The sequence below is a fragment of the Poecile atricapillus genome, chromosome 24 (genome assembly GCF_030490865.1).
Source record: "Poecile atricapillus isolate bPoeAtr1 chromosome 24, bPoeAtr1.hap1, whole genome shotgun sequence".
NCBI lineage: Eukaryota > Metazoa > Chordata > Aves > Passeriformes > Paridae > Poecile > Poecile atricapillus.
This window is the reverse complement of record NC_081272.1, coordinates 326,502-353,249: the sequence shown is the minus strand read 5'-3', so window position 1 is coordinate 353,249 and position 26,748 is coordinate 326,502. Positions and strand designations below refer to the sequence as shown.

Sequence of the window (26,748 nt, the reverse complement as noted above, 5' to 3'; positions counted from 1 at the left end):
AAGGGGAAGGGGAAGGGGAAGGGGAAGGGGAAGGGGAAGGGGAAGGGGAAGGGGAAGGGGAAGGGGAAGGGGAAGGGGAAGGGGAAGGGGAGGGAAGGGAAGGGAAGGGAAGGGAAGGGAAGGGAAGGGAAGGGAAGGGAAGGGAAGGGAAGGGAAGGGAAGGGAAGGGAAGGGAAGGGAAGGGAAGGGAAGGGAAGGGAAGGGAAGGGAAGGGAAGGGAAGGGAAGGGAAGGGAAGGGAAGGGAAGGGAAGGGAAGGGTGGCCCCGCTCAGTCCCCGCCCGCTCACTGCAGAAGCGCCAGGGCCGCCTTAAGGCCGGGGGCGGGGCCGGCCCGCAGCGTCAGCGGCGGCAGCGCCGGGCTCAGCCGAGGAGCGCCGGGAAGTGCCGAGTGGAGCCGAGCGGGGCCGAGTGGAGCCGAGCGGGGCCGAGTGGAGCCGAGCGGGGCCGAGTGGAGCCGAGTGGGGCCGAATGCAGCGGGCGGCAGCGCGGGCGCTCCGCGGGGCGCGCACCCCCCAAGCGCGGATCCCCCAACTGCGGACACCCCAAGTGTGGACACCCCAAGTGTGGACACCCCAACTGCGGACACCCCAAGTGTGGACACCCCAAGTGTGGACACCCCCGGGTCCGAGCCCCCCGGGTCCGAGCCCCCCGGTGCGGCTGCGATCCGCCGCGGCCGGGACCCCTCCGCTCGGGCTGCTCTATGAGCGGCACGGGGAGCCCGCAGCCGTCGTGCAGTAAGGGGGGACACGGGGCTGCAGGGAGGGGGTGCAGGAATGGGGTGCGGCTGAATTTGGGGGCGCTGCAGGGAGGGGGTGCAGGAATGGGGTGCAGGAATGGGGTGCGGCTGAATTTGGGGGCGCTGCAGGAATGGGGTGCAGGAATGGGGTGCGGCTGAATTTGGGGTGCTGCAGGGAGGGGGTGCAGCTGTAGGGCCAAGGCTGGGGGGCACGGCTGGGCAGGGATCTGGAGTGGGGGCTGGCCCAGGGCTGCGGAGAGGGCTGGGGTGAGGTTTTGGGGTGCTGCAGGGCTGCTTTGGGGGGGCAGTGCAGGGGGGTCAGGACTTGCCCCAGGTGTAGAGAGTGGGGATGGGCTGCAGCTCCCCGAACTTGCAGGGGATCAGGAGGACCCTGGGATGCCCCGATGTTCTCCCGGTGCCATTGTCTCACAGGCAGATGCTGCGGTTGATGCCTCCATATCCCCCACCCTCCTGCTGCTGCTCCTTCAATTTGCCTTAAACCCCACATTTTTATCAAAAACCCCATTCTTGCTAATTTGGGGTACGACAGGGAGGTCTGAACCCCAGCATTGCTGCACCCCAGCTTCATCCTGGGTTGCATCCCATTGATGGGTCTTCTCTTTGAGATCCCAATTTAGGGACCAAAGCAGCATCACAGGCATTTTTTGGGACAGCAAAAATTCTGGAAAGGAGAAAATTGTAGTTTAGTGGACTTGAGGGTTTTTTTCAAGAGAGGAGACTTTGAGGTCTTGCTGCCCCTCTTGAACCAGCTCAGTACTTGCTGATACATTATCAAGGTGCATCCAGACACCAACCCCACTGGTTTTTTGGAGAAAGACTTTTGCTTCTCCAGATGACCATTTAGTTGTGCAATGGTGCTTGTCACCACTGCCTGAGGTTTGCTGTTATCACCCCACTGCTTGTGCAAGGCTGGTCTTGCTTTGTGCTTCGTGACTTCTCCTTTTTCACAGATTTCCAGAACTGTCCCAGGTTCCCGTAGCGCTCCAGCAGGGCAGGATGAACCATAAAATCCCCAGCCAAAACCGCTGCTTTTTTGTGCAACCTGCTGAGTTTGTTAAGTTTAGTGAGCATCACTGGGCTTAGTGACACAGGATTGTTTTGAGTGGATGGTTTTTAGTAGCCTCCTCCAAAAATCTGTCCTTCTGTCTAACATAAATCTGATTTTTTAATGGGACGGTGCAGATGGTGCTGTTAATTTAGGTGGGGTATGTAGGTGATACCTCCAGCTTCAGCCACAGCACAGAACACGTCACCAAACCAATGTTAATGCCCTTTTCCTTTGTGTCTCCCTGTTCAGACTGAAGGATCTGGAAGAGCCCAAGCTGGGGGACTGCGATGTCAGCGTCAAGATGTTGGCAGCCCCCATCAATCCCGCTGACATCAACATGATCCAAGGTAAGGTGTTAAATTAATGCTTTGCACATTGCTTCTTGCAGGATGCTCCGCGTCGGAAGGGACCCACGAGGATCATCAAACCCAGCTGCTGTCTCAGAGGGTTCAGAGATGGCTCCTGGTGCAGGGATGTTGGGGATGAAGGGGTCTCTGGCTCACCTCCAGCTTCCCTGCAGGGGCCTATCCCCTCCCGTTGTCGCTGCCGGCCGTGGGGGGGAATGAAGGTGTCGGGGAGGTGCTGGAGGTCGGGCGCCGTGTGACGGCTCTGAAACCTGGGGACCGGGTCATCCCTGCGGACACCGGACTCGGTGAGCTCATCTTTGGCACACCCCACACCTGCAGAACATCTTCCCAGGGGATTTTTGGGGTGCTGGAGCCCCTGGGGGTGCCCAGGCTTGCCCAGAGAGCAGTTCCATGGTTGTGCTCCTGTGTGAGCTGCTATGGGGATTTTGGGGGTTGGAGAGCAAAAGCACAGCTCTCCAAAGCAGCATCTTTGCAGGGTGTGGATAGAGCCATGGGCCCCTCCACTTACAGCAATTACAGATGATGGGATGGGTCTCAAAATGGGGAACAAATTGGGGAAAAAAGCTCCATTAGGGAATGCTGGGCAAGGGAAGCAGGAGTTGGAACCCATTTAGTGCCATGTGAGACCAATCACAATGAGACAGTTGGGATAATTAATGGAGTTATTTCTTAGCTCTTTATGTCTTGGTTTATTTTCACCACCTGTTTTTATTTTTCATTAATTTAATTTTTTTTAAAGAAAACTCAGTTCCTACTCCCCAGCCCCAGCAAGTGAAGCTGCTCATCCACAGACACAAGAAGGCTCTTGGGAAGGATGGGGGTCCCCAGGGAAGGGGCTCCTGTGCACAGGACTTACCATACACTCTAGAACACCTGGAACAGGAGCAGTGGCAGCACCATTGCTCATGCCAAACTTAAATTTAGCAATAATCTTCTTTCCTGGAGCATAGACCCTTTAAGGGATGTCTGTGCCACTATAAAGCATTGCAGAAATCTGTGTTTCTCTGGAAACAACTGTGTTTTGTCCCATCAGCTTAGAGCTTCCCTAAAGACCTGAAATAAAACATTTCACACGAGCAAGGTCGTGGTGGCCTCTCACTGTAGTTTTCTCTTTAATAATGGTCTGCTGGGAAAGTGTGGGAATTTATTTCCCAACAAATGTCTCCCATGCTCCTCCAAAATGCCAGTGGCCTGGTATTTGCTGGTTGTGGTTTAGTGTCACAGTTTGTTCTTTGCCTATTTCTTCTTAAAAGGCTTTTTGCTAAATGAGAGAAGGAAAATGATGGAGTTAAGAGCCAAATGGGGTATTTTTAAGCATAAAAATGCTGTAAATAGATGATAGAGGTTTAAATTGGATATGAGCGTGGAGGGAGTAAAGCTGACTAAATTGGCTTGGAATATATGGGCTCATCCATAGGATGGAGAGTATTTCCATTATCTCTGCACACATTCCCAGGGAGCCCCAGCCCCATTATGCCTCTGGGAAATGATCAGGCTTTGCTGCTGGGTGATAAATCTTGGCAGGCAGTGAGGAATCCATTCCTTGCCTCTTGGAGCATTTTGGCTGTGCCCATATGAGAACCCAATCCGTCGTTCCCTCTCGGGGCTGTAGCTGGTTCCTGGCGTGTGCAGCTGCTGGTGCCACGGCTGCAGCGGGAGCTGATGGCTTTCCTTTGCTTTCCCCCGTGCTGTGGCTGTTCCTGCCCAGGGACGTGGAGGACACGGGGGGTGTTCCCCGAGGAGATGCTGCTGAAGGTGCCCAGTGACATCCCGGTGCTCTGTGCTGCCACTCTGAGCGTCAACCCCTGCACAGCGTTCCGTCTGCTGGCTGACTTCGAGAGCCTGGCGCCCGGTATGGCCCTGCCATGAGGAGCAATTCCACAGGGATTTCCTGGCTGTCTCTGAGTGGGAATCTGCGTTTATTCACCTCCAGGTGACTCCATCATCCAGAACGCTGCCAACAGCGGCGTGGGCCAGGCCGTCATCCAGATCGCCAGGGCCTCCGGTATCAAGACCGTCAACGTGGTGAGGGACAGGTGGGTGCCCTGGGGAGGAGAAAGTTTGGGAGCTGGATCTGCTCATCCTGCCCGTCCAACCCAGGATTTCCTCCCATTTGCTGCTCCAGGTTGTCCTCCAGCCTCTTCCTCGTTGTCCCCACACAGTGCCAGAACAGAAGGAAGGAGAAGATGGAACTCTGCTTCCTGGCTCATCTAGTCATCTTTTTTTATCTCCTTTTTCCCTCCCCAGACCTGATCTCCCAAAGCTGGTGGAGAGGCTGATGGCCCTGGGCGCTGATCACATCATCACAGAGGAGATGCTGAGAAAGCCAGAGATGAAAGATATATTTAAGGTATATATTTAAGATACATTTACCTCAGTGCTGATCCCACTGGAGAGTCCAGGGCTGTCACTGCTGTTCAGCACTGGGGAGAAATGCAGGGATGGTGGGAAGGACAAATTTCTCTCTAGATCAGAATTTAACCCCAGGAGTGGAGGGATTTTGCTGCTGACACAGATTTTGGTTCCAATCAGATTGGGCTTGAAGCAGTCTGGTCTAGCTGAAGGTGTCTTCCTGCATATGGCAGGGGGTTGGAATGAGTCCCTTCCAACCCCAGTTATTCCTTGATTCTAACGGATTGTAGCTCTACTGCTTTCAGCAGCCCTCAGGTAAATGTTGAGGTTAATGCAGATGCTTTGTCAAGAACCACAGTCCCATCCCCTAAAGGAGCCATAAAATTTGGGAACCTTTGCCATAAACCCTTGCAGAGCATCCCGAGGCCCCGGCTCGCCCTGAACTGCGTCGGAGGCAAAAGCACCACGGAGATGCTGCGGCACCTGCAGTGAGTTTGGCTGGGTGGTGGCTTGGGCACAAACCTGGGGACAGAACCTGGCAATAGAGGGTCCTGCTCTGGAGTCTGTTGAACTTCGGAGAGGGAAGGGAAAATGGTTTGGATAACAACAGTAATTTAAAGTCTCACACTGCTGGTGGCTGGGGGCAGCTGGGGTCAAGTTGGGAAGGTCCCCCAGGTCCTGGCCAGGTGTAACTGGTGTGCTGAGCTGCAAATTCAGCTAATGGTGCACAGAAGCAAGAGAAGGTCCTGGAAAGTGGGATCTGAAGGGTAACTGGGGAGCCCTGAGTGCAAAGGCAGCCCTGAGGGGGTGGGGGATGGCAGAGTAGGAGGTGGCAAATCAGAGCTGCACTTTTGGGGCCACCTAACCAAGTACCCCTTTCCTCCTGCAGGCCCAAGGGGACCATGGTCACCTATGGGGGGATGGCAAAGCAGCCTGTGATGGTCCCTGTGGTGAGTACTTGGGATGCCTCTCCTTAGTCCCCTGTGCTCCCACTGCATGTCCCCATCCCCTCGGTGCTGTGGGCACCTGGCTCTCCCCCTCTGCAGATTGACACCCTCCAGCTGTTTTTATTTGCCTGATGGGGTCTGTCACAGGACAAGCTGCTTCCCACTGCTGGGCTCTTGGCTTTTTATACGGAGAGTTTGGGCTGCCAAAAAATTCCAGTGGGGAAATGACCCTGCAGGTGCTGAGCATCAAACCTGCCCTGACTCCACACCTTGGAGTCGCCTCTCCATATCCCTGGCTCACAAATGGGAGCTCTAACAAGGGGCCACCACTGTCACACTGGGAGGGGACACATGTGTGTTACCACGTGTGTGAGGGGACAGGGGAGTCACTGCATGCACAAGGGGACACAGGAGTGTCCCTGGGTGCCAGGAGGACACACAGATGTCACACATTCCACAGAGCGCCTTCATCTTCCGGGACGTGCGGCTCCGCGGGTTCTGGATGACACAGTGGAGGAAGGACCACGCACAGGGTGAGCCAGGGGGGGCTGAGGGAGGTGAGCCAGGGGGGCTGGGGGAGCTGGGCCAGGGGGGCTGGGGGAGCTGAGCTGGTGGGGCTGGGGGAGCTGAGCCAGGGGGGCTGGGGGAGCTGAGCTGGTGGGGCTGGGGGAGCTGAGCTGGTGGGGCTGGGGGAGCTGGGCCAGGGGGGCTGGGGGAGCTGAGCCAGGGGGGCTGGGGGAGCTGAGCCAGGGGGGCTGAGGGAGCTGAGCCAGGGGGGCTGAGGGAGCTGAGCTGGTGGGGCTGGGGGAGCTGGGCCAGGGGGGCTGGGGGAGCTGAGCCAGGGGGGCTGGGGGAGCTGAGCTGGTGGGGCTGGGGGAGCTGAGCTGGCAGGGCTGGGGGAGCTGGGCCAGGGGGGCTGGGGGAGCTGAGCTGGCAGGGCTGGGGGAGCTGAGCTGGCAGGGCTGGGGGAGCTGAGCCAGGGGGGCTGGGGGAGCTGAGCTGGTGGGGCTGGGGGAGCTGAGCCAGGGGGGCTGGGGGAGCTGAGCTGGTGGGGCTGGGGGAGCTGAGCTGGCGGGGCTGGGGGAGCTGAGCCAGGGGGGCTGGGGGAGCTGAGCCAGGGGGGCTGGGGGAGCTGAGCCAGGGGGGCTGGGGGAGCTGGGCCAGGGGGGCTGGGGGAGCTGAGCTGGCAGGGCTGGGGGAGCTGAGCTGGCAGGGCTGGGGGAGCTGAGCTGGCAGGGCTGGGGGAGCTGAGCCAGGGGGGCTGGGGGAGCTGAGCTGGTGGGGCTGGGGGAGCTGGGCCAGGGGGGCTGGGGGAGCTGAGCTGGCAGGGCTGGGGGAGCTGAGCTGGCAGGGCTGGGGGTCTGTCCCTGTGCCCTGTCCTGAGTGGGAGCAGGGCCAAACCCCACCCAGCCACATCCTCGCTCCCACAGCCATCTCTCCTTGTCCCAGGGTGCTGAGACACTGGTGCTGGGCTCAGGCAGGGACCGTGCCGGGGGCTCTTCCCCTATCCCACGTACCTGAGCTGGGGGCACATCACACCCAGGGACCCCGTGTAGCCTCGGGTGGTGTCCCAGGGGTGGTGGGTGGTCCTGCAGGGCACAGTGAGAGCTCCCTCCTGCCTTTGCAGACCAGGAGAGCGTGGCTGCGATGATGGACGCCCTGTTCCAGCTCATCCGCAGGGGCCAGCTCACAGCGCCGGCCTGCACCGAGGTCCCGCTTCAGGACTACAGGGCAGCGCTGGAGGCCTCCATGAAGCCCTTTGTGTCCTCCAAGCAGATCCTTCTCCTCTGACCTGCAGCTCCTGGAGCCCTGTCCTGTTCCACATGCTTGTCCACAGACTTGATGGGGAAAAAGACCCTTGAGATGAGTTGAATTTAATTTTTGGTTTGTTTTTCACATTTTGTGTGCCCACTGAAAGCTTTAAAAGCCTCCGCAGCTTTGTGTGGAAGTGCTGCAGGAGGGAGGCTGCATCTCACTGTGGCTGGGGGGTGTTTGGGAGCCCAAATGATGGTTTGCTTAGCTCAGGATATGGAAAGAGCAGCAGTTCCCCCTCACAAGTGCTTTTGGGCTGGGCAGGGCTGTCGTTACCTCAGCTAGAATGCGGGATGGGCAGGGAAGCCCAAGTCATCTCCTTGCAGCCCCACTGCCTCTACCTGCTCCAAGGAGGAGGAGGAGGGGGCACAAATGCCCCAAATGGTGAGGGGTGCTATGACTGGAGTGGCCCTGGGTGCTGCTGCAGCTCCTGGAGGAGCCCTGGGTCACCCCAGCTGGGTTTTGCCAAGGGCACTTCAAGGGCCGGAGCCTTTGGCCATCCAGGGCTGGAGCCGGACCCTCAGTGTCCCTGAGGCCCTCCTGCCCAGGTGTGGGACAGCGACTGTGACACTGCAGAGCAATGTGAAAAGATTTATTGAGGACAACCAACAATGTGTTCTTGCTTCCTCCTGTGCTGCTCTTGTACCTCTGTGGCCCCACAAGCTCCCTGTGGTCCCCAGTGCAGCTGTGGCCGAGGCCCGGCGGCGCTGGCCGTGCAGGTGGGGCACTGGTCCCTGCTCCTGGGCGATGCTCTCGGATCCCAGCAGGCTCTCCATGCTGCTCCACAGGAGGAATTACAGGGGAAATGTCTCCCAAACACATCTTGCAATGGAAATAACCTCCCTTGGGTTTTTTGAACTTTCTTTGCCTCAGAACCTTTGGAACCCAACCCAGGGACCTCCTTGGGTTCTCCCACCTTGTGCCCAACATGATCCAAGTGGGAGGACCATGGCTGTGGAGTTCTGTGTGGACAGAGGAATTGTGAGGGACTGGGTGTGTCAGCTGAAAGTTCTTCTGGGATTCATCCTGGAGTCCTGGATGAGTTGGTGGGGCTATGGCAGGGCCCCTCTGGATCTACCAAAGGCCAGGGAAGGCTGCTTCTCACTGGGAGCTGCCAGTGTCATCCATGTGCACAGGGAGTGTGTGTACCTGCATCTGGGGATTTTCTGGGTCCTGTGGGGTGAGGAGAAGAGCAGGGCAGGGCAGGAATGTTGCTCAGGGAGGGAGGGAGCATTGTACAACTGTATGTGCACTTGGAAGAGCAAAACTGTGAAATTAAACTCCACTGCCATGCTGGGAACTAAATGTCATTTCATCCCCCCTAAAACCCCTCACACTGAGACGTCCCTCAGCAGAGAGCAGGTGTACCCCAGGATAGACTGCACCAGCATCTCCCTTCTGCTCCTCCATCCCTAATAAATCCCCCAATATTTTGTATTTTCCTTCCCCCTGCCAGCATTGGAGGCAGATCCCCATCCTGTGCCTCAGTGCTTCCTGATCGATGGATAAAGTGGGGAAGAAAAGCAAAAAAAGAACTTGGAGATCATTACAAGCACTATTAAGTATGACATAAACCAGAAAAATTAATGCAAAGCTTTTATCCCCCCCATGGTTTATTTGGCTCAGCATTAAAACCCAACATGCTTTAGAGAACTCTTTCACAAAATGTTCCAACCTCTCACTCCTACACCAGCGTACAAAGGAATAAATAAATAAATAAATAAATGTAATTTTCTTTGTCAAATGAGCAGGATCATGGATGGAAATCCAGCTGCTGCTGTTGCACCTACACAATTGTAATCGTTTTGGAGGTGATTGTGGGGTTTTTTTAGGGGGGTGGCTGCTAATGCTGGAATGTTCCAATCCTCTGCTGAGATCTGGTGTGATTTAGGCAACTGACATCTCAACCAAAAGGATAAAAATAATTCCCCAAAACTGTTTAGAGTTCAGCAAGAGGGATGATGTTTCTCACCAGGGGCATGAGAACAGCTGAGTCTGGCCACGGCTGGGAAATGCCATGGGGAGACTCTGAGGGTGGGGATGGGGGACCCCCATCCCTGCCTCCCTTTGGGGTCCCGTCAGCACCCAGCGTTTTCAGAATGGGGCTCTCCACAGGCCCCTGCCAAAGAGAGGAGCCCACGAGCACCTCAGCACCCTCCTGAGTGCCCTGCACATGGGACATCGATCCACGCTCCCCATGGGGAACGGGACCCCAGGGAAGGCAGAGCCCCAAACTCCTGCTGGATGGGGACAGGGATCCCAGAGTGCCCTGAGCCATGGGGAGATTCCACACTGTCCTGAGCCATGGGAACAGGGATCCCACACTGTCCTGAGCCATGGGAACAGGGATCCCACACTGCCCTGAGCCATGGGAACAGGGATCCCACACTGCCTTGAGCCATGGGAACAGGGATCCCACACTGTCCTGAGCCATGGGAACAGGGATCCCACACTGCCTTGAGCCATGGGAACAGGGATCCCACACTGCCTTGAGCCATGGGAACAGGGATCCCACACTGCCTTGAGCCATGGGAACAGGGATCCCACACTGCCCTGAGCCATGGAGAGATCCCACACTGTCCTGAGCCATGGAGAGATCCCACACTGCCCTGAGCCATGGGAACAGGGATCCCACACTGCCCTGAGCCATGGGAACAGGGATCCCACACTGCCCTGAGCCATGGGGAGATCCTCACTGCCCTGAGCCATGGGAACAGGGATCCCACAGTGCCCTGAGCCATGGGAACAGGGATCCCACACTGCCCTGAGCCATGGGAACAGGGATCCCACACTGTCCTGAGCCATGGGAACAGGGATCCCACACTGTCCTGAGCCATGGGAACAGGGATCCCACACTGTCCTGAGCCATGGGAACAGGGATCCCACACTGTCCTGAGCCATGGGGACAGGGATCCCACACTGTCCTGAGCCATGGGAACAGGGATCCCACACTGCCCTGAGCCATGGGAACAGGGATCCCACACTGCCTTGAGCCATGGGGTGATCCCACACTGCCCTGAGCCATGGGAACAGGGATCCCACAGTGCCCTGAGCCATGGGAACAGGGATCCCACACTGCCCTGAGCCATGGGAACAGGGATCCCACACTGTCCTGAGCCATGGGAACAGGGATCCACACTGCCCCACACCTCAGCCGCGTGGGAAGGGGGATCAGGACCTGGGAACGAGAGATCGATCCACGCTCTCCGTGGGGAACGAGGGATCGATCCACGCTCTCCGCGGGGAACGGGACCCGACGGCGCCGGTGGGGTCCAGCGGTGGCGTGGCCCCTTTAAGAGCGAGCTCGCGCGGGGGGCGTGGCTCGCGGTGACGTCGCTCGCGTCGCTACCCGCGCGCCGCCGTGACGTCAGGCGGCCGCGCGGCCCCCGGGCCCCTGACGCCCCCCGGGCCCAGCCCCGGCCCCGCGATGCCGCGGGTCTACATCGGCCGCCTCAGCTACCAGGCCCGGGAGCGCGACGTGGAGCGCTTCTTCAAGGGCTACGGCAAGATCCTCGAGGTGGATCTCAAGAACGGGTGAGCTCGGGCCCGGCCCGGCCACCGCGAGGGGAGGGCCCGGGCGCCTGGAGGGGCCGGTGGGGAAGAGGCCGCCGGGGCGCTCTGGGTCGGGGCAGGACGGCTGGGTCCCTCCTTTGGGTGGGGTGAGAGGGGCAGGGAGCTTGGGCTCCCCCACGCTGAGGGGACGCCAAGCCTGGGCCTCTCCTGGGCGGAGTGTTGGGGTCTCTCTTGGAGGGTGGGCGTGCTTGAACTTCCACTGCGGGAGGGACAGGGCGGCCGGCTCCCCCTTTCTGCGGGGAGAGCACGGCTGCGCTTTTGCTGGGAAAGGACAGGCTGCTTGGGTTCCTTTCTCGGGGGGACAGAACATCTGGGTTTCTCCTCCTAGGGGAGGTGGCAGGCCCCTGCTAGAGGGGAGACAGGATGAGTTATTTCCCCTTTTCTGGGGGACAGGCTGCCCGGGATCCCCTCTTGGGGGAGGCAGGATGCTGGGGTTCCTTTTCGGGGTGGGGAGAAGGATGCTCGGGTTTCCCTTCTTGTCGAGGTGGGACACGATGTCTGGGCCTTTCTGGGGGAGGCAGGATGGCTGGGGCTCTGCTGGGGGAGATGCGGTTTTGCGTGGGGGTGGCTGGAGGCTTTGGTTCCCCGTTTTTTGGAGTGGATGCGGGACACCTGGGTTTCTGTGACAACTGGGGGTTAGGACGGCTGGCTCCCACCTCAGTTTTTAGGGGCCAGCTGATCTGTGTCCTTGCCCTGCTTTTTGCAGGGAGAAGGGGTCACACTGAGGGGCTCCCCCAGGGCGAGCACTCAGGGGTGAGCGTGGATAACTCCTCCCCAAAACCAACCCCATTGTTTTGGGTATGGGGTGCAGAGCTGTTCCCAGAGCCCCCAGGCTGTCCCCAAACACCCCACACCCACTGTACCTCTGTTCTCACCTGTGCTGTTCCAGCAGCTGAGCCCTCACTGCAGCTCCAAGGGCTGGATCCTGCTCCACCAGGGCTTGGCCAAGACAAGTTGGGGGTTTTAATTTCTGCATTTAAAAAGATAGATAACACCCTTTATTTCATCAAAGATTATGCCATAATAGTAATCTTTTGCTAACATAAATTAATTCAGCCATTACACTCTCATGTGATTTATCATTTTGTTGATGAAGAATTACTTCAGGTTCAGTTCAGCAAATCAGAAGGTGTGTTTTCATGCCTTCCTATTTCTCTCCCTGGTTTTGGAGGGGTTTTAACTTTTTTTGGTTTTTTTCAAGGCTCAAGGCCTTGAACCCTCAGGTATGCTCAGGAGGCTCCTCGGCAGGACAGCGCACACAGGGCTCTGCAGGAACCCACGAGCTGCTTTTGAGCACAGATAGCTCAGGTTCAGTTCCTTGCCAGCGATCCCTTCTGTCTCCCTGTCCCCAGGTACGGCTTTGTGGAGTTTGATGATCTGCGAGACGCCGACGATGCCGTTTACGAGCTGAACGGGAAGGATCTGTGTGGGGAGAGAGTGATCGTGGAGCACGCCCGCGGCCCACGCCGGGACAGCACTTACGGTTCTGGACGAAGTAAGCACTTGTGCATTTGTATCCATGGCTTATTTTAAATAAAACATTGTTTTACTCTTCTATAAAAGTAATTTAAAAGGAAAGTGATACAAAGTTGTGACTAGTGTTCTGTAACTATAAATGTAATTGTTGATCTGAATATTTATTAATTTGTTTGTTGTATTAAACTCTTTTAATTGATACATGAATAAACACAGTTTCTTGTACCATTTTTATTATTATCATTTCGTTTAACTATTTGAATGGTTTATTTGCTATGTGATGTTTAACATAGATTTAACAAAGACCTCAATGTTTTAATTGAAAGAGTCCTTTGAGGCTAAGATGACTGCCTGTTCCATTTGCTGACCTTGGGGTACCTTTCCATGAGTGGCTCTTTGACCTTTGTGGCCCTTGGCTGACCAAAAAAAAAAGAAGCCATGTGACGACCGCAAGCTTTTCCCATTAGTCCTGGGTGGTGAGGATCCCAAGGGTTAGAGACAGATGAGATTAATCTGGAATAGGTGCCTGAAAATCTTTATTCATGTCAGATATTCAGAAGTTTTTAAACAACGTAAGTAACATTGGTCAACTGGCTTTATTCAGTTTCTTCTTTCAAACTTCTTTTCAAATTATTAAATATAATTGCATGTTAATTCTAGCATAATTATAGTTGTGTGCCTTGTTTAATTACGAGCTTGTAGTAACACTGTTTTAATGCTTTGGGTGTTAGGGGGTGGGGTTTAGCCCTGGGCGGGTCTGGGATGTCTTTGGGAGCACCGGGGGCAGAGCAGTTCCGTCGGGGCGGAGAGCGAGGCTCCATTTCCCTGGCTGAAGCTCTGCTGTCTGCTTGTCACCTCCTAAAGGTGGATATGGTTATAGAAGAAGCGGAAGAGATAAGTACGGTCCCCCGACCCGTACAGAATACAGATTGATTGTGGAAAATTTGTCAAGCCGCTGCAGTTGGCAGGATCTGAAGGTATGGGGCCCCTTTCCTTATCCTCTCTCTGTTATGGAGCACAAAGGGTAAAAGATCTCCAGCAAGGCAAAGTGGTGTGCAGCTCTGCTTTGCTCCAACTCCTGAGCAACTCCACAGGGAGATTTTGGAAGTAACTCATACCTTAATGCAGGAGTATATTTGCATATATGAAACCATTCATGAGAGGCTGGGAATTGCACCTCCAGAACTGGTAGCACTGGACAGTGGGAGAATAATTTCATCCTTAGCACCAGCTAACATTGTGTACAGGTGTGTTTTATCTTCTCTTAAGCCATGTCAGAACAGACTCAAATCACACCAGGGGTAGGATTCACTAGAGATGGAGGAGTTTGCCCTTGTCAGTTTGGGTTTAACCCATCAACTCATAAGGTTTGAAATAATAGCATTGTTCCTGCACAGTCTCAGGAATTTCCACACCATCTAAAGCTGTTTTAACAAGTTTCAGGGAAAGGATGCTTCCAGAATGAGTAATCATGCAAAATCTCTGCCAAAAACTTACTTTTGAAGTCCAAAGGAGTGGCAGGTGATTCTCAGTAGAGGAGGTGTTGAGTGACACTGTGGAGCCCACAGTAACTCTGAGTACTCTGGAGGTGACGTGTTGGCTCGTGATTATCCACATTGTGGATTCAGGGAGCAGGATTTCAGTAGTAGATGCAAAAAGATTAGTGCTTATCAAATTGAGCAGCAATTGTTAAACCCACTTGTTCTTACTGGAACACTTTCTCTTATGGTTCTCTTTTAAGGGTCTGTAAAATTTGTTCTAAACAAACTGACATAGTAGAAACTGGTCTGTAATTGAATTTTGTACTAGTCCAGGTATGTATGGAGATGCTTCCAGTGTCTTTGTTGTTAATGCTTCATACCATCAGTAGCTTGTCTTTGCTTCTGGTATTGAAATTCTAAGTAGAGCATGGCATGATTAATCCTCCAATGGATGCATTACTGCATTTTTGGGAATAGCTTTCATTTCAGTTTACTTAAAATGGGAGTAGCTGGGTTGAAAACAAACCAAACCAGAGCTCTGTGCCCTGTTTCCACTGCAGCCAAATTCCACAGGGGCTGAACAATACCCTGGCCTGGCAGCTTGCTGAAAGCAGGGCAGAACAGACCCCTGATAAACAGAGGGGTTAAGGAATGGAAGTGGAGAAACCAGGAAGTGAGAAAATGAATTGAGCTTGGAGTTCTGTTGGGGTTTTTTCCAGCAGAACGAGCTGTGTTGATGAGGTGGAGGATGAAGGGAGCTCTGCTTCTTGGTGGGCTTCCTGCCTTTTCACAGTCAACCTTTATCACCTTCCCTAATTATTTTTGAAAACAAGATTTAGAGAGAAAGCATTTTACTTCTTTAATCACTTGTGTAATTTGAAGCTTAAGAGCCCAGAGCATATTTGATCTAAGACTTGAAGTGGGAGACCGTAAGTGATGGTTTGGCTCAAAATGATCAACCTGGTTCTAATCAGACCGACTGTGAAGTCATAGTGTGCTGTTTGGCACTACAGATACTGTTTGGGCCAAACCCTTGCTGGCATCCCTGTGAACAGAAGAGGCTCAGGGAGCATCGTGTGAGTGAGCAGGGTCAGCTGGAAGCCTGGCTGGCTCTGGATTCAAGGCGATGGTGATTCTGTCCTCTTCCCCTAGGATTATATGCGTCAGGCAGGGGAAGTGACATATGCAGATGCACACAAAGGAAGGAAAAATGAAGGTGTGATTGAGTTCAAATCCTATTCTGACATGAAAAGAGCCCTTGAAAAGCTGGACGGGACAGAAGTAAATGGCAGAAAGATTAGATTAGTGGAAGACAGACCTGGATCGAGACGGCGCCGCTCTTACTCCAGAAGCCGAAGCCATTCAAGGTATGTCTGTAATGTCATTAATGTATGTTAATGAACATAGAGCAGATTGAGACTTTTGGGTTCCAGAACACCTTGGGAATGTTTGGAGCTCTCAACAGGTCTAGTTTTTTGAGCATGTATTAGTATCCAGGGCAAATGAGGGATGTGTTCTGAGGTGTCTCCCTTGGTGGATGTGTGGACCTGCTCCCTGAACACCTGTCTGTTCTCCCCTGACACTCAGCCCTTGTTCCTTGTGGGTGGAGCCATGTGCATGGAATGAAACAGAAGGTGCTTTTAACACTTCAGCTCTGAACACTCTATTCTGCTCCAAGCACCAGGACTAACAGTTCTTTCTCAGCTTGGAAATCTCCACCTGTTCCCTGTTTCTCAGAGATTTGTTGCTTTCCTTGTCTCTGACCAAGAGCTGGTGAACCAAGTGTTCTCCCCTTTCCATTCTGGGGTAGAACTCATTGCAAGAAAACTCAGGGAAATCTTTACTGTTCCTAGAAGAACTTGCTTATGAAATCAAAATCTGAAGTCAAAGCTTTATGACAGTGTCTCACCATAGTCAAACTGTGATTTGATTGGGAAAGTGGTTATCCCTTAAATAAACTGGCATGTTTTCTTCCAGATTAGCACCCTGCTTGCAGCCAGACGCGGCAGCAGGGATGAGAGGTGGGGAGAGTTTGTAACTGTGTTGTGTAACTCTGAGCATTTGGCTGGTGAAAGGTGCTTTAGCCCCGTGGGGTTCTGCCCCCGGGGGTCACAAGCTCCCCATGGACATGTGCTAACGTGGAGCTGGTTCCCTGTGTTGCAGGTCTCGCTCTCGAAGCAGACACTCCCACAAGAGCAGGAGCCGCAGTGCCAGCAGCAGCCGCTCCAAGAGCAGATCCAGATCCAGGTATGTCTTTGTCTTGGGAGAACTGGGGGCTCCCTCTTCGGTGAGAAGCATCATGTTAAATTTGCAGCAGGAACACTTTGTTTTTCTTTTCCCTCCTGTTACCTGCACGCTCTGCTCAAGCCCTTGCCACACTAAAGCAGAGCTGTCTGTTGCTTTTGCACTTCCAGGTCTGTGTCCCGTTCCAGAAGCAAGAGCCGTAGTCGAAGCAAGAGCCGTAGCAGAGGCCAGAAAGAGAAAAGCAGGACTCCAAGTAAAGAGGATAAAAGTAGGAGCCGCAGCAGGAGTGCAGAGAAATCCCAAAACAAAAGCAAGGATAAATCTGAGGGCATTCTCCATAACAGCGATGAGAAAGCCAAGAGCAGGAGCCGCAGCAAGGAAAAGAGCAGGAGCAGGAGTGAGAGTAAGGACAGGGGAGAGGCGAGGGAGAGCATGAGGAGCAGAAGCAAGGAGAAGAGTAGAAGCAAGGACAGGGAGAAGAGCATTAGCAAGGCTAGAAGCAGGAGCAAAAGCAGGGATGAGAGTAGAAGCAGGAGCCACAGCAAGGATAAAAGAAAAAGCAGGAAGAGGAGCAGGGATGACAGCAGAAGTAGAAGCCGGAGCCACAGCAAGAGTGAGAAAAGCAAGAGGCGCAGCAAGCGAGACAGCAAAGGCAGCAGCAAGAAGAGAAGGAAGGGCAGCCACGAGCGGTCCAGGTCAGGCTCCAAAGAAAAGGAGCAGCTCAAACCTGAGTCAGACAAGAAGGAGGTGAAAGGCGAGGGGGAGGATGCAGTGTCCCGCTCCAGGTCTAGGTCCATTTCCAAGTCCAAACAAAATGTCAAATCAGATTCTCGTTCCAGGTCCAAATCTGTTTCAAAGCCACGGTCCCAGTCCAAGTCCAGGTCTAGGTCTGCCTCTAGGTCACACTCCCGGTCGCGGTCAAGGTCCCGCTCCAGATCCTAACCTTGCTGCAACCCCACTTGGAATGGTTGGAAAAGTCTTTTGTACATGTTTAGTAGCTGTAACCAAGTGATTGAAGTAGAAACCCTGTTGATGCTATGTATTTTTAACAACCTGATGGTCTGTCTGTCATTAACTGCAGCGCTCTCTGCTGTGAGGCTGCTCTGCTCATTTTCTATCCAATAGAAAGGTTCTCTTTACACACAGCTCTTCCTCGAGCCCCCACATTGCCCTGTTTTCCAGGGAGAGTCTTGAAGGGAGTGAGCACTGCGCCCTGGGGGGTTTATGGGATTGCAGTGGTGACTGATAGGTAGGTATGATGGATTCAACAGTCTTTGCCCTCGATTGATGCCCTTTGATGTCTGCCATTTAGTGGAAGTGCTAAGTCTTAACTTTCATACTACTTTTGTTCATATTTTTTGGACTTACAAAGTTGTGAATAGCACAGTCAAAGGAAAAAAAAATAGAGGTACTTGCAGTAATCTATAGGGAAAAGAACTATAGCTCCATATTCTGGTATTGTGACAATATCCTTGTTTTATATTAAATTTTTTTATTTTATTTTTCCCTGTCTTGCAAAGTACAGTGATCCCCATTTCCATGAAATTTGAATAAAGACTATTTTTGCTTGATGACATTTGGTTACATGGTGCTGTGTTGTGATTGTCAGCATTTTCTGTTGATCAAAATAAGCCTGAATTTGTAGAGACTCAATCACAGAGAAAAGGTTCTTAAATCAGAAAGTCACTTCACATTCAGTGTAGGCACAACACTTGAATACAGTCCAGATAAAGAACTTACTTCTCCAGCATATTTTCCAGGAGTTTTTCCTTCTAATAAAACACCTTCTCCCAAAAGGAGGAGCCTTCTCCCAAAAGAAAGGAAAAGAAAAATCTCAGGATGTGCTTCTGGGCTTGGAAGCACAGAAGGCTGTTCTGTGGCATGTCCCCAGCACCCCTGGGGACCTGGGGAGAAGGGAGGGCAGCTTCTAGCAAGAGTTTTGTAGGTGTGTGGGTGTTCCTGAATAATATCCCAAATTTAGACTTGGGCCATTTGCAAATTGCTCAGACTGAACTTCCCACAAGCTCTTCTCCTGCACAATTGGCTTTGAATGAAGTGACATCCCCAGCACCTGTTCTGCCTGCAAGCAGCATTCTGAAAAATAGAAGGCAAAATGTATTTTGTGAGTTCTTGCTCTGGAATAAAAAGGTTGGTCACAGCTTCCCCTAAAACTGACCTTTAGCTGATTCCAAACTGTTCACAACTGCTGGCAGCAGCTCTCCAGTGAGACTCACTTCATAGGTGCAGTAATTCCATATCATTTGATCATTTGGGACTTGTCCTGCCATATTAAAAAGATGAAGGGGTAATAGATCATCAGAGTTGCTTTCAACACAAAATATTTCCCCACCCTTTGAGAGGGGTCAGGGCTTGGCAAGTGACTCAGACTTTATCAAATGTCATTACCACAGCAGCATGAGAAATCTCTCTGGAAGTGATATTTTTTTTTCTTCAGAAGGAAAAGCCTTTTCCAGCTATATATATTTAGTGCTTTAACATCTTATACTCTCAAAATGACATTTTTAATCCTTTTTGCTGCTTAATCTTAGTACAGAAGCAAACCAGCCAAGGCAAGATGTTTGCTAATAAGGGATAATTAACCAAAAAATACTTTTAAGAAAATCTGCAAATTTTACAGTCTAGGCAAAGACTAAAAAGTGACTCCAGTTTCTGCTGCCTGGCAGCTCTGTTCCTAATGACCAAGGCAGGTTTTAGTGAGCCCTTGGGGAGATGCACCCATTCCTTAAATACCTGAGGGAGGCAGCAGGTGTGAAGCCAGGGCAATGGTAATACTATAAAATATTAATGATAATAATTATATTACATGGTCAGGAAGGTCAGAGAAATGTCTGCAATAATTCTACAATATTCCCAAGTAACTTTTCTGTGTGAATAATTAAATCCAAAGTGAGCTTCAGGCTAGAAGTATCTACCCAGAAAGCACTGAAAAACAGCCCCAAATGTGATTGAGGGTTGGGGTACCTGGTGAACTCTGAGGAGAGAGGCAGGAATGCATGTGCTGGGCACGGGGCAGGTTCTGGCAAAACAAACAGCAGAGCAGCATGATAAAAGGGCAAGAAGCCCCAAACTAGGGAACTCTCAACAAAACTTACAACAATTAAGAGTCTAAATAAATATGGATGGTTCAATTACTTGTAAATTTTTTTGGCTCCAACACCCCTGTAAACCTGGACCCACTGAATGCTTCAACACTGGCTACAAGCACCTGCAGGATTTGTGTTTTAGCTGGAACTTGCTGGCACAGATGAGGTGAGAAATGTATTTGTTTTCTGACTGAATTTAAAGATTCTAAAGGTTATTTTATATGCTTTGCTCGAGGGATGAAGAATATTGTGATGTGTATTTCAAATGAGCCATTGCAAATCTCATTTATTATTTTCCCAAAATCCCATTCCATTTAAGCTGTCACAGCTTGGGGCCTCCTCGTGCTCTTTCCTTGCTCACCGTGGTGGAAAACCCCTGACGTGTCATTAAAAAATCCTACACCCACCTCTCCTCTTGTTCCAAATTTCAAATACAAAGGAAAGTAACAGTCGCAGATGAAAAGACAAACAAGTTCAACAAATGCAGAGAAGAGGGAGCAATATCCTCTATTAGTGCTGGGCGTGGGAGGCAGCAGGGCAGCGTGGCCGTGATTTGCTGGATGCTGTCAGCAATGGGCATTTACAGCTCCCCAAATCCCCGTCCCAGCCCTGAACGGGCCCCGGTTTCACCCTGGAGCGGCAGCGGCAGCACCGTGGGGTGACACTGTGACATCCTGACAGCCACACGGCCCCTCCGGTGCTCCCAGTGCTCCCAGTGCTCCCAGTGCTCCCAGTGCCCCCACACGGCCCCTCCAGTGCTCCCAGTGCCCCTCCAGTGCTCCCAGTGCTCCCAGTGCCCCTCCAGTGCCCCCAGATCTTCCCCTCCAGTGCCAGCTGTGTCCCGGTTCATGCCTATTCCAGTTCATGCCCATCCCAGTCCCGTCCCAGTTCATTCCCATCCCACGTTTCCAATAGTAAGAAGCAGTTAAAGGGAACAGAAATTGTCCTGTATGAACATCTTTGTCACGAATAAAAACACGCACAAGCTGACACAGGAAGCCGATGCTGTGTGGTCATTTCAAACAGGGGTACCCGGTACCCCACATCCCGGCACCGCTCCGCTCCCGTACCCGGTCCCGGTCCCGCTCCCGTCCCCTGTCCCCGTCCCCAGTCCCGCTCCGGTCCCCGCTCCCGTCCCCGGTCCTGTCCCCGGCACCGCTCCGCTCCCGTCCCCGCTCCCGGTCCCGTCCCCGCTCCCGTCCCCTGTCCCCGTCCCCAGTCCCGCTCCGCTCCCGTCCCATCCCCGCTCCCGTCCCCAGTCCCGCTCCGGTCCCCGCTCCGCTCCCGTCCCATCCCCACTCCCGTCCCCAGTCCCGCTCCCGTCCCCGCTCCGGTCCCCGCTCCGGTCCCCGCTCCGGTCCCCGCTCCGCTCCCGGCTCCAGTCCCCGCTCCGCTCCCCGCTCCGCTCCCCGCTCCGGTCCCCGCTCCGTTCCCGTCCCATCCCCGCTCCGGTCCCCGCTCCGCTCCCCGCTCCGCTCCCCATCCCCGCTCCGCTCCCCGCTCCGCTCCCCGCTCCGTTCCCCGGGCAGCGCCGCCTCCCCCGGGCCGGGGCCGCGCATGCGCTCGGGGCCCGCGGGGCTCGCGGCGCTGCCCGGGCTCCATCGCGAGGCCCCGGAGCGGCGGCGGCGGCGGGGCCGGCGGTGAGTGAGGGCCGGCGGTGAGTGAGGGCCGGCGGTGAGTGAGGGCCGGGCCGGCGGTGAGTGAGGGCCGGCGGTGAGTGAGGGCCGGGCCGGCGGTGAGTGAGGGCGGGCCGGGCCGAACCGAACCTAACTGAACCGAACCGAACCGAGCCGAACCGAACCGAACCGGGCCGGGCCGGGCCGGGCCGGGCGGGGGCGCCGCCGCCATTCCGGGGCTGGCGGAGCGCGGGCGGCGCCGCCGGGCCGGGGCTGGCCGGGCCTGGCGGGGCCCGAAGTGCGTTCGAAGCCCTGAGAGGGAGGAAGCGGCGCCAGGCCGGCAGAACGGCGCTGGGAGGTTTTTGCACGGTCATGAAGCGTTCCGAGTTTCTGAGCCGCTCTTTGCCCAGTTTTGACGCGACAAGCGGTGCAGAAAATCGGGGTTGTCCCGCCTGGGCGTCGCTGCGGTGAAACTCCTCGGAACTGTGACAACTCAAAAATACTAACAAACATCTAAATCCAGTGAAATAGAAACAGTTGTTGGAGACCCCCAAAAGCAGAAAGACTTGAGTTTGAAAACAGAGATTTTACGTGACGGGAAAAGCGGCCATGAAACTTTCTGGCAGCAAATTCAAAGTGCAGAACTGATGGAATGGGGATTTTGGGAGGGGAAGTGGGTGGTGAATAAAGAGAGGGGTAAATACAATGCTCTCAAGGTACGGCTCGGGATCCCTGTGGGGCAGTCTGGGCGCTGTTTGGTGTCAGGATCGGGACAGTGGGGATGGAGCTGTGTTCCGTCACCCAGATGTTGCACATCTGCATTCCAGATAAACCCGTGGAAACTGCGGAGCTCCTACAGAGAGTGTCCTGTGCTACCCAGAGGTTTTTGCTATTGCTGTTTGCAAACATCTGTCCTGCTTTTGGCCCAGTTAAAATAATACCGTGGTTAGTGGGTCTGGCTGGAATGTTCAGCTGGAACATGATAACTGGCTGCCCAGAGAGCTGCTTTGTCCTGAAGATGCCAAATATATATATATTTCTGTTTAATCCCTTTTCCCTCTCTCTCTTCCTGCTCTATTCCAGTTCTTGCACACACAAAATACATTTTTCCTTAATACCATTCAAGAACACCTCTGGAAGGACAGATTATTTCTGAAGGGTTTGTGTGGATTTCATATTACCAAACCTGCTCTACTGAGCTCTGTTGTGTAAAGGAAGATGCAGTCCTGATAGTGAATTCTGCATTTCTTGAGCTTAGGAATGAGGGGTAGAGCTGTGGGATGAAACTGGAGGTTGCCCCATGATCAGCCAGACCTCACCCCCAGATCAGGGACTGTTAGTAAAGATGCTTGTTGTTTTTCTAATACAAATTAATGTGTTCTGGGGTTGGGCTTGGGCATCCCCAGCTCACCTGGCCGCAGGTGCATTGTGAGGTTGTGGCAGGACGGAGCCAGAGCCTCTGTCTGCAGCGGTTTGGGCAGAACCAGAACTGTTTATTCGTGTGCAGGAGTGTCACTGCTCCTGCAGTGCCATGGGTCCCTTCCCAGCACAGGAACTGTCTGGAGCTTGCAGGTCTCCTTCCACTGAGCTTCTGCCCTGGCACTGAGCTGTCCCACCAGCCTCAGCCCCGGGATTCTGCACTGGGATGTGGCTGCTCCTGCAGTGTTTGAGGGAAGTGAACTTCCTGCAGGAAGCTGAGTCCACTTAGAATTATCATTTCTTCAGAATGGGATATTTTTCTTTGTGTTGAAATGAAAATCGTGCTCTGTCTCCTTGGGGCTGCAGAAAAGGACATGAGCCTTTCAGAAGCAAGTCCAGCATCTTTGAAGCTTTAAGAAATACAAGCTTTAGATAAAGAGAGGGAAGAACATTTGGGATGAAGCTTTGATAAGGTGCTAGAGGCAGGATTCTGAGGCCAGGAAGCACACAGGAGTAGAAGCCAGAGAAACTCCATTCAGCAAGGAGCCCTGTTTCACAGCGAAGCAAGTGCTTTCAGACTGATGTTTCAGTGAAGTGCAGATGGCTTAGAAAAGATCTCAGACTAATGAAGTGCTTGGAATAAAGGCTTTAGAGCAAAGCTTGCAAATGCAACCACCTTTGACTTGGCTCTTTCATTCTGGAGTTCAGTGGCTCCATAATGCACACAGCAAAGAAGATCAAGGAGTGAGTAATCTTTGCAGCTATTTGCTCATCAGGAAAGTGGTTTTTTAGTTGGTTTGGTTTGGGGTTTTTTTGATGCTTGGTTGCATTTGGAGGTCAGGAGTAATAAAAGATGCACAGTGACACTATTTAACACACTTTAATAATTTTATCTGGACCAATAAAGTGTTCTGCATGGCCTGTGTTTCAAGCTTCAAGGATGAATATCAGGAGTCTGCCACATATCATTCCTTTTCCAAAGCTGTCCTGTGTGTGTCTGGATGGGTTTTCTAGTTCTTCATCTGGATTTGCTGTGATGTCTTTAGCAGGACAGGCTGTGTGAGTGCAGGGCTGTGCTGGAGCAGGGGTGGGTGCCAGACCCCTCCCTGCTCCCCTTGGTGGCACAGGGAGATGGGAATGGGGGCTGTGCTCAGCTCATCACAGGCTGTTTCTGTCGCTGCTCAGGGTCACACAGAGTCACATTCCTTCCCTGCTCCAGCAGGGAATTCTTCTCCCAGGAGACAGTTTGTCAGGAACTTCTCAGAGTGAGTCCATCCCACGGGCAGCAGCTCTCCACAAACTGCTGCAACGTGGCTCATTCTTCCCTGGGCTCAGCCCTTCAGGCTGTTCAGCATCACTTACTTTGTAAATCACCAGTTTCCTTTCAATAAATTACTGTTTCAGCAGAGCTCCCTCACAGATAGTATCGTGGAGTCAGTGAGGTTGGAAAAGACCCTTAAGATCATCAAGTCAAGCAAGGTGTGCCTGAGAGTACTCCTGGAGACCAGTGCTCCAAAATGAAAACATCACAAATAAAAGGGGGTTTTCTCTACTGAGGTGGTGTGGCAGCTCATGGGTGATAGTTCCTTCCCTCACAATTGGATACTCAGTGTCAGTTAATGAAAGTTTGTAAAGGACTTTGACAGAACACATTGCCTAAAAGGTGTTTCAACATTTTGATTTAAAAGTTGTATTTTTCTTTACTTCTGCAGTGCCCAGACAAGCCGTGCCCTGCTCCAATTCCCAAACCTGTGAGCAAATGGATTACTTTGAGAATGGAAAGCTTTGTGCTCAGACAGGCTCCCAGCAGCACAGGGAGAGGTACAGATATCCCAGATTTTTCCCATTTTTTGTTTGAAAGCATTTAAAGGGAACGTGGTGTTGCTGTGAGTAGAATGAACCTGTCAGACCAAGTGTTACAGTTCTGTATCCAGGAAATCCTGCAGACACCTTTAATCTCTTCAGGTCCTCAGCCCAGGCCTCCTCATTCCAAGAGGTTCAGAGACACTTGGAACAGTGCAGGAATAATGTTGCACTTTTAATTTGATATTGTTTTTAATTTTGGATGTTTAATGATGTCAGAGACATTCCAGGTGACTGCAGGAACAGGGAATAATGGCAATCTTGCTACCAGCAGTGGCTGTCAGGTGACTGAGGCTGGCAGACCTGTCAGACGTCTCCGGAGGAAGAGAAGATTGCCTTTGGATTCAGAGGATGAGGAGGAAAACACGTGTGAGGATGAGGTAAATGAGGCTGTGTGTACTTCCTTTAAAGAGAACTGTGAAAAGCAGGGGCACTTGTCTCAGAGTTCCTTGTGCAGTGCAAATTGGGCTGAGGGGGGTTGTTCTGTACCCAGGGAATGGTCTGGGTCTGATCCTGATTTACATCTGTGATGGGAATATCTGTCCTGAGGAGTCACAGGGGTGAGTGAATAGCTCAGGTGAAGTGAAAGTCAGGAGTTTGCAGTAATAACATCACTTGTCTCAGTAATAGCTACACTCAAATACTGTTGCGTGCTATTGAAGCTCAGTGTCAAACCAGGGGGTTTATTTGGGTTTTATTACATTCTTGCAGGTACTCACTGCACCACCAGAAACCTGCATAAACAGCAGTGCCTCAGTCCTGAGCTGATCCTTTTTCAGTTTCCTGCAGCCCCTAACTCCCTCCTGGGGGCTTTTGTGCCCCCCTCTGCTCTGCTCCCGCCCATCAGGGCCTCTCTGAGCCGTTTCATGTTTATTCACATAATAAAAGTGGCTCTGTGGGGCAGAACAGGGGTAGGTGTTTGTGGGCAATAAAGCTGCAGCCTCTGCTGTCATGAGCAGTTTAACTCATCGTCTTGCTCAGCTTTTCTCTGGGGCATGGGTGAGATGTTTTAGGGGATGGATGTTTTCAGAAGCCCTTGCAGTCTCTCTCTTCCCCCTTCTCCTCATCCTCATTAGAAATTGCCCCCTGTCCCTTCTGGGGAATGTTTGGCAGCTTTGTATGGCACAGTTTGCTCTGAGAAATGACAGCCTGGGAGGAATCAAACCTGAGTTTGCAAACACACAGAAGAAACACAGATGATGGTCAGGCTTGGAGTGTGACACAGGGAGGCCACGTTGTCTGGGGTGCTCATCTCTGACAGGATTGACTTGAAGCTTCTGCTTCTTTCAGGGCTTCATAAATTCTTTTTGTTCCCCTGTATCCATTTCCTGGCACAGATGGACGTGAGAAAGGGAAAGGAAAAAGGAGTGTTCCAGCAAGGTTGCTGACATGAGCAGCAAATCCTGCACTGCAGAAAGTAAATCCTCCGTATTGTAATGGAGATTTTGGTCCTGTGCTGCTCTTTAGCAGCCACATTTAAATGCACTTCAGTTGCATACATTAAATAACTTGTAGAGCACTTTGGGATACCAAGATCAGAATTATCTGTGTAACATTCCCTCCTGATGTTTTTTCAGGGTTGTTCAAGGGACAGCAATGCTGGCTAATAGTCCTTTTAGTTCCCTGTTACATCCGTGTTGTACCTGCATTGTGAGATGATCAGAGGGAGGGAAAAACAATCTTGCTAAACTTCTTTCTAACGTATCTGTGTCTAGGAGAAGAATAAATCAAATAATATGAAAAGCCGCAGAAACACTAAACCAATAAAACAAGGTGAGCTAAGCTCATAGTCTCTTTTCTTTAATGTTTATAGATTTTTTTTAGTAGCTATTATAAAGTGAATAATAATAAATAGAAGAGGAAAGGACAGGAGAGCTGATTTCACATTCAGAACAGCTTATGAGATACATAACCCTCTTACCACAGTCAGCTTCAGAGGTGCATTAGCAGGAATATCCTGGATTTGCCTGCATGATGGGCACAGGGTAAGGATCTGCGAGGAGTCAGATTCATCCACAGCTCACTGAAGACAATAACAATCTTTTTTCCATTAACTTTGGAGAACTGCAGCCACAGCCTACTGTGCTAAGTAAAAAATAAATTGTAAACAACGTGATTGATTGTAGACTATGAGTTAAATGTATTGCATACCTTAAATCAATCAGTGTGTAACTGGGGGGGGAGTTTTAATATACATTATTAAATAATTATGTATCTCTAATGTGCATTATATTTTTATATAATTATTGTGATTATTATATATTACATAATTACCTATTAATATACATTAATACATGTTATATATAATAGATACAAAATATCTATACTATGTAAAATACTATACTATATAAAATGTATATTATATATTATACATTAGTAATATATTATATATTAATATAATTATATATTATAATTATTTATATTTTTTATATAATTTTCTGTGTGTAAGACTGTGGTTCTACCAGAATGAATCCAAGTTGTTTTCATCATCTGAGAGCTGCCTCTCTAGTAGATGCATTGTGTTATTAGAAGGTTATAAATATATGTGTGTATATATATATACACATATATATATATATTAAAAAATAATATTAATTGAGCAAAGAATCACTTGGTTTTTCATTTATTTTATTTTAGGCTTATTTTAGCTGCAATTATATGCCTCTCTATGCTGCCTGTTAGTTTATA

The 26,748-nt window shown here is 51.9% G+C and overlaps 3 protein-coding genes and 1 long non-coding RNA gene across 22 annotated transcripts in view; 3 read left to right on the top strand and 1 right to left on the bottom strand.

Annotated features, from left to right (window-relative positions):
* Positions 1-380: 380 nt before the first annotated feature.
* On the top strand, positions 381-7,345 carry MECR (mitochondrial trans-2-enoyl-CoA reductase). The gene is made up of 10 exons (XM_058856233.1): positions 381-734; positions 2,055-2,152; positions 2,326-2,457; positions 3,882-4,025; positions 4,107-4,209; positions 4,421-4,523; positions 4,940-5,013; positions 5,415-5,475; positions 5,933-6,005; positions 7,100-7,345. Exons 1-10 carry the CDS (start codon positions 469-471, stop codon positions 7,261-7,263), a joined length of 1,218 nt encoding a protein of 405 aa, XP_058712216.1. The 5' UTR covers positions 381-468; the 3' UTR covers positions 7,264-7,345.
* Positions 7,346-10,639: 3,294 nt separating this feature from the next.
* SRSF4 (serine and arginine rich splicing factor 4) lies at positions 10,640-17,634 on the top strand. 2 transcript variants are annotated; one of them, XM_058856228.1, is made up of 6 exons: positions 10,640-10,818; positions 12,210-12,352; positions 13,198-13,310; positions 14,967-15,181; positions 15,978-16,061; positions 16,229-17,634. In XM_058856228.1, exons 1-6 carry the CDS (start codon positions 10,712-10,714, stop codon positions 16,998-17,000), a joined length of 1,434 nt encoding a protein of 477 aa, XP_058712211.1. In that variant the 5' UTR covers positions 10,640-10,711; the 3' UTR covers positions 17,001-17,634. The 2 variants fall into 2 exon arrangements, with proteins under 2 accessions (XP_058712211.1, XP_058712212.1); XM_058856229.1 differs by lacking the exons at positions 10,640-10,818; positions 12,210-12,352 and adding an exon at positions 12,709-12,905.
* A 152-nt stretch (positions 17,635-17,786) lies between these two features.
* On the bottom strand, positions 17,787-19,781 carry LOC131587899 (uncharacterized). 2 transcript variants are annotated; one of them, XR_009279465.1, is made up of 4 exons: positions 19,570-19,781; positions 19,041-19,095; positions 18,235-18,339; positions 17,787-18,152 (listed from the first exon to the last, which is right to left on the bottom strand). It is a non-coding gene; the product is annotated as an uncharacterized LOC131587899 (long non-coding RNA). The 2 variants fall into 2 exon arrangements; XR_009279464.1 differs by having other exon boundaries at positions 19,041-19,781.
* A 921-nt stretch (positions 19,782-20,702) lies between these two features.
* The window catches only part of LOC131587894 (lethal(3)malignant brain tumor-like protein 3), a 32,532-nt gene continuing 26,486 nt past the window's right edge, over positions 20,703-26,748 (top strand). For 2 of the 17 annotated variants that reach the window (XM_058856226.1, XM_058856214.1), the window contains exons 1-4: positions 20,878-20,897; positions 23,910-24,018; positions 24,280-24,440; positions 25,776-25,833. In XM_058856226.1, the coding sequence (XP_058712209.1) occupies positions 23,973-24,018; positions 24,280-24,440; positions 25,776-25,833 (265 nt within the window). In that variant the 5' untranslated portion in view covers positions 20,878-20,897; positions 23,910-23,972. The other 15 variants (XM_058856215.1, XM_058856210.1, XM_058856221.1 and 12 more) reach the window with 15 other exon arrangements.

Coding starts and splice junctions, on each gene's coding strand:
- MECR (XM_058856233.1), top strand. CDS start 469: ATGCAGCGGGCGGCAGCGCGGGCGCTCCGCGGGGCGCGCACCCCCCAA. Junction 735..2,054: donor GAGCCCGCAGCCGTCGTGCA/GTAAGGGGGGAC, acceptor CTCCCTGTTCAG/ACTGAAGGATCTGGAAGAGC. Junction 2,153..2,325: donor TGACATCAACATGATCCAAG/GTAAGGTGTTAA, acceptor GCTTCCCTGCAG/GGGCCTATCCCCTCCCGTTG.
- SRSF4 (XM_058856228.1), top strand. CDS start 10,712: ATGCCGCGGGTCTACATCGGCCGCCTCAGCTACCAGGCCCGGGAGCGC. Junction 10,819..12,209: donor GAGGTGGATCTCAAGAACGG/GTGAGCTCGGGC, acceptor CCCTGTCCCCAG/GTACGGCTTTGTGGAGTTTG. Junction 15,182..15,977: donor AGAAGCCGAAGCCATTCAAG/GTATGTCTGTAA, acceptor CCTGTGTTGCAG/GTCTCGCTCTCGAAGCAGAC.